At 36.1% G+C, this 18,027-nt stretch overlaps 1 protein-coding gene across 1 annotated transcript in view; it reads right to left on the reverse strand.

Moving 5' to 3' along the window:
• Positions 1-18,027, reverse strand: part of HCN1 (hyperpolarization activated cyclic nucleotide gated potassium channel 1) — a 201,974-nt gene that overhangs the window by 63,739 nt on the left and 120,208 nt on the right. Inside the window, exon 4 of the mRNA XM_080370955.1 lies at positions 9,052-9,270. Coding sequence (XP_080227081.1) covers positions 9,052-9,270 — 219 coding nt within the window. The remainder of the gene's footprint in view (positions 1-9,051; positions 9,271-18,027) is intronic.

Below are 18,027 nucleotides of genomic sequence, written 5' to 3' on the forward strand. Positions count from 1 at the left end.
CACTTTGAGTCTCTTCTGTTACTTTATTTGCACTGTCCACTTACAGAAGCTACTCATGCTCCAAGTAAGGGGGGGAAATGCATGTGGAAATAAAAGGCTCCACTGTATCCCTTTGCCCCAAAATCAGAGGGCATGATAAATCACTTCCAAATTTCTTCCAGACAAGGTCATGTACTGTGCAATGGCAGGCTCTTAGCAGATTAATTCAAGGGCCATCAACAAATCCCTCATTATGAGGTCTTATGCCGATCCCAGTTCTTCTATAAAATAAGACAACAGTCTCTCCACCTGATGCAGTCCCAGTTCTTTCCTCTCCTTCATGCCTCCCTGCTTCAAACTTCACATATCCTTTGGCTCCTGCTAATTCCAGCTGCTTTTTTCCTCATAGGCACTGCATAGGAAAAAGTCACAGATGCCTTTCCACTACCTCTGTTACGCTGATCAGTCATCTTTTGGGGGTCTCCATCTCAATTTTCTCTTATGTTAGCCTTTTGAGCTGCCTCTGATGGTGTTCCTGGCTGAGGTGAGGCCATGTCCATCCTCTGATGCTGCCTGATGCTGCCCAAACAAGGACTGAAAAACTTCTGAGGCTGGGCAGCAGTGAAGCAGCAACAAAGAGAGCTAAACTCTTCTGCCAGGTGATTGCCTGCTCCTTTCACTTGCTTACCTTCTCTGCAATGTCAGGGAAAACAGAAAGTCCTATGCCAAAAAAAAAAAAAAAAAAAAAAAAAACCAAACAAATATAGGCAGGTGTCTTAATCAGGGGAATTAACTCATTAACTCCATTAAACTCTGGTTATCAGCTCCTATCAAATGTCTAATAATAAACATCCAAAGACTTGCCTTCACTTATCTTTTTAAAATCGCTCAGTGTTTTCTTAAAAACTTTATAAAATTATTTTTACGTTTACATTACATTCTGCAGTGAAAAAATATGTTCGGCCAGCTCTGCCTGAATATAAAGAGGCATCAAGCACTACCCATAATAAAAGACAACTGATGAACAAATAATTTTTCTGGAAGGAGATCATATGAAAATGACATTTCCCTAAACTCAAACTGTACAATGTGAACCTATAGCATTGTGCATTTTCATTAAAAGATCTGCTTTCATTATACTTTTAGCAAATATTTAGTGTTTAGAAACATGTTCTAAAGGTTTTGATTATTTTTTTAATTTTTTGAGTTTATTGCAGAAATCTTCTGGAAAAGGCAAATCTAGTGCATTTTATAAAAACACGTGGAGATTGAAATATTTTACTTCTATATTCATTACTGAGTCTTTACTCTACCAGAGTTTTCTTGAATTAGTGTTACAATATATTTGCGAGGTTAGTAACCACTTGTACAAAACTGTTAATTTAGCATACAATAGAATACGAAGGACTATTTAAAACATTTTTTCCAGAGAAAATGTTTCGGTTCTACTGTTATCCTCTGCATTCCAAAGCATTTATAAATATTGCATGTCTTAGCTATTGAAATTATTATGTTTTCAAAGCAGACATGCTTTAATTACTCATGCTTCAAGAAACAGGGTGAGGTCAGGAGATAATTATTATTTAAAAGTCAAGATAAAAATAATTAACCCTTCTTTCTTCCCTTCCTCCCTAACAAGGCAAAGGAAAAAAAAGAATTTGCACAGCAATGATTACTTTCTCACTTATAATATTATATTAGATAATATTGAGTGCCATTTCCTTCTACACATACAGGACACAAGCATAGTCATTCTAGTGTAGCTGGGATAATTACTACCCGTTATATCTATGGGGTGTGAATCACACAGAGTTTTCTCTTGTTGAACAAGATTTTTTCTTGTTTAACTCTCTTTAAACAAGAGTTTTCTCTTGCTAAAAAGTAACTTGTGTTCTATTTGAACAAAGACTTTGAAAAACAAAAATTAATTATTTGTTGTTTCCCTTTTTTAAAAAAAAATATCTATTTAACATGTAACCCTTTGATAATTATGTGAAAAGACAGCAGATTGTGTGAAAAAATTTGGCTTTGGTATAACTTCATGCCTTCACAGCTAATTTTAAAAAGACATCATGAACATGGCTGAAATTGTAATGAGCTTGCTCTACAATTTCATATAGAAAACTGTTAGAAACCTAATCCATAATGCAAGACAGCAGCACATTTTGTAAGTAAATTACCCACAACACAGCAATAAATCAAAGTATCTGTCATTTTAGAAGCAGTGGGAGTCTATTACAGTTTGGCACAGGTATGATGCAGCTGGGTGGATAGCAGCTGTCTTGCACAGTACCTGCTACTGGGAGAAACCAATTGCCTTTTTAGAAATGCAAGGCAAAAATGACGAGCCCAAGTACCCCAGTAAGACTGACCATAATGAGAAGCTGCAGTACAGTAACGAAGTAGCAGGACAAAAGAGGACAGCAGTCCAGTGAGAATGTTCTGACTGATTCATATTCCTCTCCTAAAGTCTTACCCTAAACCCAAGTGTACTATTCAGTTTCACTTGAAAAGAAACATGTTTATTTTGTTATTGCTGTGTTATTAAAAGTGAATAACTTCTGATTTTTGATTAAGAGGAGAGGGGGAACAGTAGCTGTATTTACTTGTTGCAGTAGCATCTGTTCTTTCCCATTTCAAAACTTGGGAAGATCAAGGTCCAATTAAACATCACAATTATGTGCAGCAAAAAATCAGGTAATTATAATAAATTCAAACTGATAAAGATGACCCTACATAAAGAGAAAGCAAGTGATGCCAGTAAAGGCCCTAACCTGACAAAAAATTATTTTCTTGTTCAATGGATAAATCTGTCTGTGCAAGCCATACTGGCTCTTGTGGCTGTATTTACATACTAATTTATATGCCAGAGGGTTGAGTTCACGATAGTCTTAATTACACATCAAAATATTTTTTTTAAATGCACACAAACAACAGAATTAATACATCTACAAGTTCTTTGATGTGCATTTTCTTTTAAATCACAGTATGCACCCTTTTAAACAGAGTATTGAAAAGTTTTTTTCTAAGTGCAGCCATGTGCTTTTTCTGTTTCAGAATGTTTTATAATTCTGCTATACCAAATATCTTTTAATAACTTGCACTATTCTAAGAAATCTCGGTGCTTTCTACAAAGATCAATGTGGCTTACAGAAGACAGGAATAGCACATCTACCCATTTAGCAGCTTGTCACCTGATATTTGCCAAAACAGCATAAAATGATGATTCAGAAATAATCCGAAAGCCAAGCCTTACAGATTTACAGAGAAACTATAAGACGCTCTGGACTTCCAAATAAAATCACAAACCCAAGAATTAAACCTACCAAAAACAATCTACAGATACCGTCTAAGGGCAAAGACTTTCAGTTATGCCTAAATATTTAGGGAATAATGAATTTTCTACTTTGCAATGCTACAATGACTATAATGCTTTTGGCACAGTCAATACCCAGTCTTGAAGGTCCAAGACCATACAAAACTTTTAGCAGCTCTTATACCTGATCATTCGTAATACACTTCGAATTTTTTTATTATTATTTGAAATACTGTGCTGTGGCAAAGCTAAATAGGATATATATCTCTGCAAGCTGATGAAATTTTTATAAAAACTTGCAAAACTACAGGCTGATAGTCAGTGACAAGATTTTGCTTTATTTTCCTTTTCTTTTTCCCTTGCAAGTGGATATAGCTACAGAATAAGGCAAACCATCCCTCATTCTCCAAAAGAAGTCATTCCTTTGGTGTGTCATGTATAAGGCAGCACAACTGCACAGAAAAGATAAGATTTATCTGCCAAGTGGCTCACCTTCTCCAGCAATCTGAACATGACATGACCTATTGCTAAAATTATGCCGTATAAATGAAAGTGGACTATTAAGTAAAGAGAAGGAGTTGAGATCAGTCACAGAAAAGCTTTGTGTTACTCTGTCTTCAGGCTTTTCAACACCCACTAGCAGCATCAGAAAAGCAGGAGATCCATTAAAAAAAAAAAATGTGAAAACCATGAAAAGCTACTGAATTTAGAAATCAGCATTTCATGAGAAACTTTGCTGCTCAGATCAGACCAGATCCAGAAATTACATGCTATTCCAGTATTGCAGGTTCAGCTGGGTGTGTAAAATCCAAGTTCTGCAATTTGTATTTTTAACATCTGTCCAGTTTAAGAATAAAAGCCAGAACAAATAAGATTTTCAAAGATTCTTGTGAATGTTACATGTAATATGTAGTCAATGTTTCATTTTCTTTCATCTGACTGTATTCCAGCAAGGGCTAGCTGACAAAAAATTGTATTTATATTTACATGTATATGGATATTTATATTTAGTTTAATACAAAAAATACCAAAAGCTGGCACAAGCCTAGTTAAACAGTGATGTGGTCCTGAGTTTGCTGTAGCTCTTCCTTTCCTACACATTTGCATCATGACCAGAATAGCTGTTTCCTAGAATCCTGCAGAAATATGCAAATCCCTAAATACTGATGAGATACTTACAAATATTTACTACTTTCCAGAAAAGTCCCCTAGGCATCAAAGCAGTACTAACAAGCATGCCAATAACTTTGTATCCACCTTCAGTTTAACCATGAAGTGCTTGAAACCTAGGAAAACTTAGGAGAGCTCTCTTCTATTCTTCTTAAGAAAAATGCAGATGTTGAATTAGATGTATTTTATGACTTTCTACTACTTGCGATGGGTAAAATCACTTTGATAATTTTTTCTATTTTTGAAACCTTGTGTAGTTGGTTGAGTTGCTTACCAACAGAGAAAAAGCAAAGTATCCAAATGATAACATAATGAAGACGTATCTAATAGGTGTCATTTTAACAAACCGATTCAAAAATCTTTATGCTATGAGACAATCTGTATGCTGCTACAAATCTTGCCTCTATTCGCTTGTTGTGACTTTGTTTCTGGATATTTTATGCCCACAACAGATGGGAACAGAAAAAATACTAACCTGTCTTCAATTGAGATGAATCAATGACATCCACAGCATTAGGTGAACATCTTCCTATTAAAAACTGCCAGCATATAAAGGAATAAATATTTAAGTAATGGTCTTTACCTCCTTGTCAAGTGACTGTTCATTTGGCTGCTTTGTTTCACACTAGTTTGTTAACAAGTTCTGCATACACATTTCTGGTTCTTTCAAATAAATATTGCCTTTGCAAAAGCAAATGTCTTTGCAATGTCATGACTTCCTAAATATTAGAAAATGTCGAAGGCGATATTACTTAAAATATTACTTTAATTTACTACTTTATTCATCTTTGACTTATACTGAAGATGGGAAGGAGAGTGCCAAGATGCTATTGATCTGTTGATTTTTTCTGTCCTTTCGTAAAGGGGAGTGTCTGTCAAGTTTTTTTTACTGAAAAGGGAATATTGATCGAGTTTACCTGGCTTGGACACATCTTTCTCCTTTTTCAGGTATTGGCCCTTCAGTCTTTGCTACCAAGATCTGATATATGTATGTTCAATCTGTATGTATTCAATCTGAGAGCTATTATTTCTCTGAGAACAATTCAGTCACTGCAGCAGAAAAACATCTAAACTTCCTCAAAGTGACCAGAATGTAGCAATATGTCCTTTTTCTGTACCATTTCTTGATATGTGATTTTATTGTCTACCTTCTACATTTTATATCTTATAATTGCTGTTAATTTCCTCTGATAAGTTATGTCTTTGGCCCGTAACAGTAAACACAGGAGGCAATATTTGCTTTCTTACCATACTTTGATTTCTCTCAGTATGCAATGCTTTGCACAGGTCAAACTTTTAGCTGGTGCACTTAGATAGTGTTTGACATATTTGGCTTAATGAAAGCTCTCTCTTGTCTTCCTGTGTTTATTTCCTCCATTTTGAATTATGCCTGTTCCAGTTTTATATATACTGAGCTTTGGGAGGATCTGAATGAGGAAGATACTGTGACTTCAGCAAATATGTCATTTCTAGCTGCTTTCAATGCAAGAAGGACCAGAACTCTTTCCATTAGTTGCATTCCACAGATATATGCATGAAATACCGTTGTAACTACAGCAGAAAAAAAAACAGTTGAAAGAAAAAGAGGGATAAGATTTTTGCATGGTGCTAATCAGAGGAGAACCAAAAAACAACCACTTTCTTCATGTCCATTATCATTCTATGTTGCCTAGCAATTCATGTTAATTACACTATTTTCTGTACTCTTGCAAAGAAAACAATGGAGCCAAAAAACGCATAATCCTATATATATAAGACTAAAAACGTAGTTGAGCCTAGCATTTAAGCCCAACAAATCAAAACAAGTCACAATCTCCTGATTTTTCAATTTTTTTTTTAATTCCAGGAGAACAAACAAAAAGCAATGCACTAGGCAAAAATAGATATTGCAGTATATACATTAAAACGCTGAAACCTGTGGTTTGAGATTCAATTTGCCTTTTTCTCAAGTCTCAGTTAAGTGAAATATAAGCTCTTTTTATCTGCAATAATCTAGAAAATATGCTGACAAAATGTGTAGCACAAACTAGTCTTTGAAATATCCATTTATCTAATTTGCAGAGTAATGAAAAATATACAGTATTCATTAGCATTATATAGAATGGCTTATAATTATTAGGCTATAATCAAATACTTATTTCAAATTATATGATTAAACTATGATAAAGCAATGAGCAAGACTATACAAAAAAATCAGTACAGTTTTTATAGCTAATGATATACATAAGATTTCGGGGTCTCAGAAACCAGAAGAAAAAAAATATTTAATTAAGACATACTTTAGCTCTAGTTCATAATAACGGGCACACAAATGGCTGCCAGAAAAAGAGAAACATTTTTCTAAAGCATAGAAACATGCAATTTCTAGCTTATTTCTTTCATTCCTGATTGTCTCTGATGTCGGGAAACAGATAAGAACCAAAAACAAAAAGAAGAATGAAAATGTTGAGCACTGCAGGAACTGAAAAATGCCAGACATTTCTATGCTAATGTTTAATAAAGTGTGTGCATAAAAAACAGAGGGGAAAACAAACAAACAAAAACAAAAAAAAAAACCAACACTTTGGTGTTATGTGAAAACATGAGAAATGCAATACCACTTGACTGCTGCTGGGTATTACTTTACACCAAAATCACCATGAAACTGGCTTTACTCAACACAGTTTAAAATATATTAATATCTTTACACATGTATTATATTTCGGATGCTCAAAACATTCTAATATGCTGCAGCCAGCAAGGTTTGAGGATAATGATTAAGATGATTCAGGTGGATGGTGACTTTTCTGCTGATTTCATACACCTGTGTATGTTGAGCCTAATGAAACTGCAGTTACACTAGGTTTAGGGTATCCTTCTCCATGGTTAAAGATGTTTCTGCCCCACAGATCCTTACTAATGTCCCATTTTGATACAATTATTTCCCTTTCAGGTGGCAGAACAGACGCAGCAAGCCAGTTAGTCTGGGTTACACAACCTACCAGGATTAGCCCCATGACTTTATACAGAGATGGATTAGGGGTTTTCACATAGTCACTGTCAGAGCTCAGATTTTTAGAGGTTTTTAATGCTCACTCATCCTCTCCTTCTAAACCTCTCATTCTCACTTATGTTTCTTGGTAACACTGTGTGGGCTTTCTTGATTGCAAATTTCTGTTTTAAACAACTGAGATTAATGCGTCAGCCACTGGCTAATTTTTGTGTTATTGGATTTATAGCTCATCCCTTACTGCTCCCTGTCTCTGATATATTGACCCCATGGTCTTGTTGCAACTCAGGCTTAACAAAACTGAATGTAAACTCTTTTTCTCCCACACACTCTCATTTCCTCCCTCATTGTCTACTTGTAAAGGAAAAACTACAATCCTTCCTACTCAAATCTTTTCTAGACTTTTTTCTTGCTCAACAAACTCAGGCCAGTCCTCTTCATCTACAGTAGATGCCAGGGTCATCCTCTCCTCTGCTTACTCTCTGCCAGGTTTCTCCCCCAGGGCTTGTGTTACCTCATACTAGGATTTCTGCCCAGTTTGCCTTCCTGGACTTTCTTATGGACATATGCCAAATACTGTTGCTCTGGCTGTGTTTCTGTTTTGCTGACATGAACTGATTTCACTACTTTGCTCAGCCGACCTGTCTCCTGGCATGTCCTCTCTGGTTGCCCATTTACTATAATAACCTATTTTGGCTTCTTTTAAGCACCTCAGTAACTCTGCACATCCTTACTGTCCCTTGCTGGTGTTCATTCTGATCCTTTTTCCTTATGCCACCATACATAACCTCATCTCTTGGTTTTGTAGCTTCATCCAAAATTGCCTCCAACTTGTATTACACAACTGACAGTGTTAATTAGCACTCATTCTAGAAAGTTATCACCCTGTACACATGTATTTCTTTTTAATTCCAATAATACCTACAAGGGATCCAACAACCTTTTTCTTTCTGTTTTATAAAGGACTCTTTCTTCCACAAAACTCTTTTCTTCTACCCTTTGGTCACCATTCTTTCTGTCCTTGGAAAGGACCTAACAAGTCATGGATCAGCATGTAAACAGTTCCATTATAAAGCAAACAAAGACTTCTTCTGAGCACTTCTCTGAGGTAGTTAAGAAAAAAAAAAAAACCCAAAAAAAACCAAAAACCAAAACCAACCCAAACTAATTGATTTAGTCTGGTCCTCATTTAAAGGCCATTCTTTTGACATGTTTCAGGTTATCTCTAAACTGCAATCCAAAGGAATGATGGGAAATTGTACAGACGGGCCTAGGCTCCTGAGATCAAGGCCCTTGTTGAAGCTACCTAGATCAAGTACCTACAGAATGTAGCACAGGGGTACAAAGCACGGTCTGAATGAGGGGATGAACTTTTCATAGAAGAGTTTAAAGTATATTTCACAACCAAGATTTCATTCAATGCATGTGACATGAAGAACCATCAGCTCCTTAAGGAAAGTGGGTTCATGCAGGAATACGTTGAGCTCATGGAGCATGATTCAGATGTTGCTAGCTTATATCATGTAAGCTCATACAGCCTTTTGCACAGTTAAAACATCTGTTTTAAAAGTTAAGGAGTTACATTAAAATGAGTTACCTTCTCTTGATATTGTCGCCGTGATGAATCCAGAGACTGAATGAGGGCAGTGGCATGACCAACAAACATCGCATAACAAGTTGCCCCCACAATCATACTCAACATGGTTATCCAGAGGTCAGACATGCTGACGGGGGCGCGGGCTCCATAACCAATGCAGAGCATATGGCTCATGGCTTTGAAGAGTGCGTATGAGTACTGCTTTCCCCAGGAATCGTTCTGCAAGAAAAAAGACAAGTGACTGAGCCAGCAAGCAACTGAAGGGAAAAAATGTATTTGTACCTGTGTAATGGGATCATTACTGGCTCTGACAGAGCACTCTGGTAACTCTGTGCATAAGGAGATATTCCTTCTAAATTGATTGTTAGATAAAGCATCGGAGATTCTGCCAGATAATACTTAGCACAGTGAGATGAAATAAAATTGACTATTTTTAATACATGATTGTATTCTTAAACATGAGTGTTAACCTAATTACAAGGAGATTAAAGGTCAATTTTATTTCACAGTCCATGGCAGATGGATTAGAAAGAGCTGACCACGCAGACTTATCAAGAGCAAGAAAGTAATATTTTAACAGGCATGAACATACTTCTATGGCCTGATTTCTTTCTTTTCAGCATTGTCCATAGTGATACACAACCACATTTCATTTTATCAGCTGTTTCACTTTCTAAGGACAGGGGGGAAGAGTGTTCTTTTGTAATGTCTGCTTATCCTGTTTTTTTCTTGTAATATATGGTTCATACCAGAAGCATCTCAACTCAAAAGTCTGTTATGGCCACGGTCTATGAAACACAGCTCAAAAGAAAAGGTGAATACCATGGTCCTGCACTTCTAACTTGTAGCTATCCCTTCACGTTCTCTCTAGGAGATTAGAAGGACCGGACAGCTCACTAACAAGCTTTTAGAATTGCAAAGGTGGTGTCAGCATCCTCCCTTTAGCTTTACATAGTGACAGTCAAAGGGGCTGTTCCCAGAGAAAAGCAGACACTTTAAGACATTCCAACAAGCTCTGGGACTCCTTGTCAGATTTTTCTATTTTCCTTGCCAAAGGAATGAGACCAGAACAGGAAAACAAATTGTGCTTGGAGGCACACAGCATACATGAGAAAACACAGTATTTACCACAAAGAACTGAGAACAATTTCAGAAATGAGGGAATGAAGACAGAACTGGGATGACAGTAAGATTAGGCAGCTATCCAGTATAGTGTCTAATAAACAGGATCAAAAATAATAAACGTTAACATAAACAAATCTTGAAACCAGCAGTAGCATTTACATATAAAATTTACATATGAAATATCAATATTTTTGTCTCTTTTCCACCCATATAAGGATTGCTCAAATGCTCTTTTTTCTCAAATAGCTTCAGGCTTGCTTTGTTGCCATTTAAATACCAAGGTTACTAACTACTCTTGTGCTTTTCATCTATTAAAATGCTTTTTCCAGAACCCTTATTAGCTAAAGTAACTGGTAATTCATCCAATTCTTGGATTGCAGATGACAAAGTTACTATTTATTCATTAATATAATAATTTAGACATCGATTTTTCCTCTATATTTAAACTTGTTTCATTTTATAAGTTAAAGCTTTTCAGATTTGTGAGCTGTTTCTGTCTTCACAAGTGAAAATTTTGTGTTGTAAATACTGCTAAGGAACAAGTTTTCAATGTTTTTACTTAAAAAGATAATTAGACTGCTGGGAATTAGGTTGGTTTCACTGTTGTAATGAGGAAATACACTTCCTTTTGTTTTGGGGCTTTAAAATAACTCAAAAACTGAAAGAACTAAAGAAGTTTCCCTGAAAAATCTCTGGTTCAGAATTCAAATACTCAGCCCCAGTACAGAAACTCCTCGATGATTGAGTCAGTGCAGTTATTTTAATGCAAGTTCCCTGTCTCTCAGGAAAGCAACTTACAGCAATCAGTTTTGAAAGACATTCCTTCCAACTAGTATCAATCTCCTTTGGGTAGAAATAATTTATAAGGGAATTTTTAGAAACCCACACTAAATTCTTTAGCAGTTGCAGCTTTATATAGGCTATATTAGGCAAACAGTAAATCTCTTGCTTAAAAAATATATGTTTTTTACAGCTACAAGTAGCACTATTAAAGCCACAGTATTCAAGGGATTGCAATATCAAAACATCAGTTCTTGCAGGGATCCATACCATGGATCTTACTCCTAAACTGTATTTTTTAGCACAACTATTACAAATATTAAAGAAAAATAAAAACAGATCTTTATATTGCCTATGGATATTTTTTTTTATCATAGCCTTGGTGTGATGAATCTCAATTAAAATTCTTTCAGTAAAATGGTATTTTTACATCAAAGTCTTTGAGTCAATCCAAATGCTGGTTGATTTTATTTCCTGACTGAGATAATTTCCAAGTCTGTGAATTACAGTGTTAAGTAAAATACCATTGTCTTTAATAAAGAACAAGAAAATCGAAGTGAGGAGAAGCAAGAAGAAACAATACAGGGAGGTCTTTCTACTAAGTATGTAATAGGGTGAGTGAAAAATAAATTAAATACTGCTTGAGAAGTAGTACCATGATGGAATAAGTGAGCTGTAATGACAATAAAGAAATAACTCAAAATGTACAACAAAGTAAACAAATGTATGTTTAACCACGTATCTATATTTATATGTAAGCCAAAGTAGGATTCAACACCTCAGTCAGAACTGCATCTGAATCCAAACTGGAGGTCAAGGCCATCTCAAATGGCCTTTTTGTTACACAAATTGCGTAAGATACTACCACATAGCTTGTGGCAGACCTTGTTACAGGCTAGACACATTTCAGACATTTGTGAAGGGATGGTCCTGAGCAGCAGGACCTCAGATGGGTAGAAAGGGTTTAGCAGAATGAGAAAAAGACCTGGTGAAGAAGCCTGACAAAACATTTTAATTCAACTTGGATTTGCCTGAGAATTTTGTTGCTGAAAATACTTGCCAATGCTTTTTGATTTTTTTCTTCTCCTTAATAATCAACCAGGTTTCATACCATCAGTTGCAAACATTGGTCTTTTCAGTTTCTATGGGGATTTTTTGTAAGATGATACTGAGCAAATACCATTATGAAGGGTACAAATTTCAGTACAGTTAATAGTTTTGTTCAGTGATATATCCCATATATAAACACCTTAGAAATAACATTGGTTCTAATGTCAAATCCTTTAAATCATATATGCTACTACCAATGTTGCTATATAAAATAATAATAATAATTATTATTTAATGATTTTTCTACTTGTGTTGTATAACCTAAGGTTTGACAGAAGCAACTCTAACTTTGTTTCAATGTGACAGATAGAAAATTTCCACAACTCCATTCCGACGTGCTGCTCTTCACTGTACAAGTGAGGAGTGGCCATTGTCCTGCTAGTAGCCTACAGAGATTTTTCTTTAATGTGAAGCTTTTTTGCACTTGCATCATAAAAAGATTTTTATATAACACATTCACAGATAATATCCCTGAGATAATAAAGCCTTATTCTATGAAGTAAAGAATCCTGTGTTTACATAGTCAGCTTTTCTTTTAACACAATTTTAAAATATTAATAATTCTATAAATACATTTTGAATTTTTCACTAAACAGTCATATTCTGTTTTTAATATATAGATTTTTAAAAAACTTAAAACCACAAACCAATATGAGCTGCAAAAATCTCCTACCAATCAGTAAAAAAGGGCATTTAATTTCTTATTTGACAGTGGGTTGACCAATGTTTCCAGATTAGCAGTAATCGGTTTAAAACATTTTAAATGAATTTGGAAACACTATTAAAGACTGTAATTGTGAGAAATACTGAAGCTGTTTATCCAAGGATTGATTACATAATCCATCTTGATGACATTAGGAAATCCTCACATTTGTGAAAGGAATGATACACTGATCATTTGCAGTTAGTTCTGTAAGTATATACATTAACTTAGTAGTTATTCTGAAGAATACATTAATCACAAGGCACTTCTGATTTTTAAAAGTCTCTTTCCAAGCCTCTAACTACACCACAGGATGGTCTCATCATTTCACAAACCTGCTACAAATATCTTTTTGTAATATTGGCTTTTCAGCTCATAAGAAATAAATCACAGAAAAGTCACAGGGCACCTTCTAAGAGACCATAATAAAAGGCAAATTATTTTTCTCAGTGGATTAAGAAAGGGTTTCTATTGAACTATGGATTTACTATGGAATCTATGGAGGTTTTCACCAGGAGTTTTTGTAGTCATCAGACAAATCAATTCCACCCCCATATTCCACTCATTTCCTCAGGCACAGCTTATCTTCCCTCAGCCATACCCTTGCATTGAGATATAAATTGATTTAGAAATCTCTAACAAGCAGACCATTGCACAGACAGTAGTGGTTTCCACATTTTTGACTCAATTCCTTTTTCCTTTCACATCAGTCGCTGTATGTGTCACATAAATGGTCCTCTCAGTTTATAAGGGCATGCTTTACAATCACAGAGCTTGACTTAGGAATTGAGATGATTTCTACAAGGATTTTTAACTCACTCTCATGATTCTCCATTTCAAAGAAAAGCGTGGGAAAGTAGCCTGTCCCTACCCCAAACAGCTTGCCTTGTAATCACTCACACACATCCATTCATGCCCACCACTGCCTATGGGTTCTTCTGAAAGTTGGCAATATCTGAAGGAGGTAAGATGGATGCAAATCTTGGCAGGATATAGACGGTTTGTGTCTATCCTAGCAAATTAAAAAGTATCAGAAAGCCTTCCCAAGTTCTGGAACTTGGTTCACACGGGTATACTGTTACAAACGCCCCTGGTGTGGCACTGGCCGCATAGCACTCTCCCAAGTAATAGCAGGTCTGCTTTGGAGCAGGTGTGGGTGAGGAACCATTACTTCTAGGCAGCTGGCATGAGCTTGTCCTGTGCTGAAACCCAAACAAGATTAATACTATGGATACAGTAGGCAGCTCCCATCTTACTCCTAACTAGGTGCCCATTAAAAGTGGGCACCTTTAATTTATGAGCATGGAGGAAGCTAGACAGTCCATAAGTAAGCCCTCTGGTTTTAGCATTGTCACAGGAAGTTATTGCATTAAAAAAATGTAAAGTTCAGGATGGGGCTTCAAAGGCTGAAGAAAGCACAAAGCAGCATCCTTGCTCGCATGGCAGCCATACTGTAATGCAGTAGTGGCCCCAAGGAAACATCTGGCTAAAATCTGGAGGACATGACCACTGCTGGCCAAAGGTACTGTAAAAAATACAGTCTTTTCCAATGGAATTAAATTAAACTGCATTTGTGTCTTATATAGCCATACTACGAGTTATTTGCATATAATTGCAAACCATTATTTCCAACAGTTTCTTAAAGACTTCTTAAATTTAAGAATTATTTAAAATACTATTTAAGAAATGAGAAAGGCATGCTAAGAAAAGGCTATACCTGTGTGTTAATGACATTTCTAATTGGTATGTCTCTCAGAACTGGAAAAAAAAATGTGTTTCTTACCAAATATTGCACCTTCTGAGTTGTGACTATTTTTTTGTACATCTGTTTTTAAACTTAATAGGTGGCATCATCTTTAGTAACAACTACTACCACTGGAGAGCATTTCTTCTCTTCTTTGAAATCAATTTCATTATGGAAATACATATATAAAAATATTTTTTAAAAAAATTATACCACTGAAAGTGCAGATGTTACCATGCCATTCCTTACTGAACTTTGTTCTTTGAGATCCTTTTACTGAAATTTATCAAATAATATAAGTCTGATGAAGACATTCAGCTTTTTGTTCTCCTCTCTCACAGCACACACAGTTTCATGAAGTTCAAATCACACTGGTTTTTGATCCTAAAATAAACTTGAGTGCCATTGTTTACAAGGGACTGACTGGAACAGATACAAATTGCCTGCCAAAGGGAAAGCATGTTGTAATCACAATAAGTATCGTGTGGTCACAATAACTGTGTACAACAAGTTCATCTACAGGTTTTTAGTAAACGTAATTTCACTGGACAAACAATGCATTCCAGAGAAAACCACTTTCTTACAAAAGAAGAAAAAAAAAATTAAAACAATGCCCTGTGTAATAAAAAATTACATAAACCCTGCAAGAAAGCATTTTTAATGAAAAACTGAAGGTCATGAAATAGCACTGCTCAGGAGAGGTAAAAAATCAGAGTGCATTAAAGATACCCTATCTTTTTTCTTCTCTTTTCAGTTGGTGAAATGAGCTGCGTATGATGCAAAACAGTGTAACAAGCCTCAAGCATTGAAACAAACCATTTATGAAATGCTTTTATAATGCAATCACTAAGAAAAGCTTTGAATTTTCAACAGTAGCTATCCGATAGTCAAGAACAGGCAGATGATAATATGGGCTTAATATAGTACAGTTCTGGGAGGTGGCTGAAGGAGTGAAGTGACATAAACCTGATTCTTGACTCCAGAGCGTACTGCTTTACTGCAAACTGTTATGACAAATCTCCACCATCATAGACAATATTTGCAACCAATTTAGAAAAGGGAACTCAACAGAAGGAACTGCATCTCTATTCTGTGAACAATTCAGTCTAGACAGCAAATTACATGAAGCATCTGACATAAAATCCCACATAAAATGACAAATGGAAATTATATGGTTTTGGCACTGGACGTTCAGCTTTCTGAGTGCTATCAACATTCTCTTTGAATCAAAGTGATTTTGAAGCTATATAAAAAGACAGAAGGGGAAAAACTAACTTAGCAAGTGGCAGAAAAGGCTATTATTAGGAAAAGGCTAGGGAAACAATACATAACTTGAAAGGTACATAGACATGCACTAAATCATAGTATCACAATAGTTTCTCACTAAGAACATCTCAAAACGTTCAAAGCCTGATTTTCCAAGACGTATTTTCATCCTTGTTCTATATAGTTACATACTCTACCAAAATATTTTTTAAGTATTTGTTTCAACATGTACTTAGGAAAAACAAAATAAATTATGGATCACAGTAGATTATAGCATTTTAATATAATCCACTCAAAAAGACAAATGTGTGTACATAGGGTCTGAGTATGTTTTAATCTGCTTTAATATGAATAAAGGGGAAACAATGCTACTTTCACACAGATAATAATTGTAAGAGTTGGGACTAGGATTCAGGAGTTCCAGTGCTTTAAAAAAGAGCACCCTGGTAAGGTGATGCTTAGTGCTACACAGGCAAATTCAAATATATTTCTCATTAGTCTAAAGATATTATTTTTACTGTGTTTTATTTTCTCTTCAAGTAGTGTAGTTTTAAAGGCAGAGGTTCAATGCTGGTGTTAAGCATTCTTCTTCACTTAGCTGGTAATGAAGGCAAGTTTTTTGATCTACTTCCTAACCTGATGCCTTTGAGACTTCAGGCTACATCTGGTTTGTTTACAGTTCTTCAAGAAATTAGCTTACTAAATACTTAAGCCCTCAGGAGGCTGGTCTGCTTTTTTGGTAAATCCCAGTCCTTCACCAAATACTATACCCTACAAAAAGTTGTGCATTATTTTATTAGGCAGTGACAGCAGGTAAAAAAAAAAAAAGTTTTGCAGGTGAAATTCTGTTCTGGCTGTACAAACAGAACAAACCTCTGTGTCAAAGCAAGTAGGCTGGATCTAGGTCAGAGGCTTTTCTTTTTCTGATAACTCATCTGAATTTTGCTGATGACTTTTTCTTAAATCCAGATGCCCTAAAACTGCAGGTACTTACCAGAATCTGCAAGACTTTCAAGGTAATAAAATAACATTAAGAAAAAAAAAGATTCAGCAGCCTAAATGCTGCCCACAAAATGATGTCTAGGCATTAAGAAAAAATAAATAATCATTTCCTTCCTCTACCAGAGGAACATTTACCTAAATCATAGAAGAATGCCCTAACTTTTGGGGTACCAAGTTCATGTTTTGAGGGGAAAGAAGGGGAACATGGGGCTTTTCTCTTTTAGCACCCTTGAGGGAGCTGGCAGACCACCCAAGTGACCCTGTAGCATTCGGCTAAGGGGCGAGGAGCACCCAGGTCCCAGTCCCAGCTCTAAACACAGGGACAACCCTGTACAACCAGCAGCCCATGCCCACTCAGTCACTCTGGGCCCTCTCTGGTAAAGTCACCCCAGCATGGGGTGCAGTGCCAAGGACAGCCTGCAAGGCCAGCTCGAGACCATGACAGTACAGCAAAGTTACAACACTGTGACACCGTGCCCATGCCTCTGGCCCAATAGCAAAATTCACACGCACTCAAAAAGTGATCGGGCAAACTACTGGAAGAAACACACAGCGATGGTTATTAAGCACATGGATACCAGCTCTGGATCCAGAAGTCCCTCAGCTGCAAATTTCTGAAAGTTTATAAGATATGCTAAAGCAAACCTTACTCCATGCTTGCTGTGGTTTGATCTGCCCTGGGCACCTGCTCTTCGCCACCCTTGGAAAAGGCTAGACACAGAGTGGGGCAGGCCTCACACAGCCACTTCACCACTTCTGTGGTCCCACCTGAATGAACTCCCAACAGCCAAGACACTAACCTGGATGTGGTCATACACTCAATTTGTCTTGAGTTTATTCTTCTCTTTTCTCTACCCACTTTCCTACCAGTCCAAAAAATCTCTTGTATTCCTCACCTGAAAGTGACATGCACTAAAGCCACTGACACATAATTCACATTTCATTTTCAGTCTTCCATATAGACTGTTTTATTGCATTATTTTTACCTGATTAGTGATCGTGTGGGATATAACCTCTCTTACTGTCACATGTACTTTTAAAATAGATTATTTTTTGTTTACTAGAGAAACAGCAGTTCAAAGATAATCATTCCTTGTTCTAAACTATCTACCTCCGCTCAGATTTGTATTATCTAAAGAAGAGGTGGAAAATCATACTTTGGATAAAGAAATTTGGAAACAGCTGTGACCAAGTCATAAATAGGCTTCATTGTTATATACTTTGTCCCCACAGATCAGTGAATACA

This window comes from Falco punctatus, assembly GCF_963210335.1.
Source record: "Falco punctatus genome assembly, chromosome: Z".
Lineage (NCBI taxonomy): Eukaryota > Metazoa > Chordata > Aves > Falconiformes > Falconidae > Falco > Falco punctatus.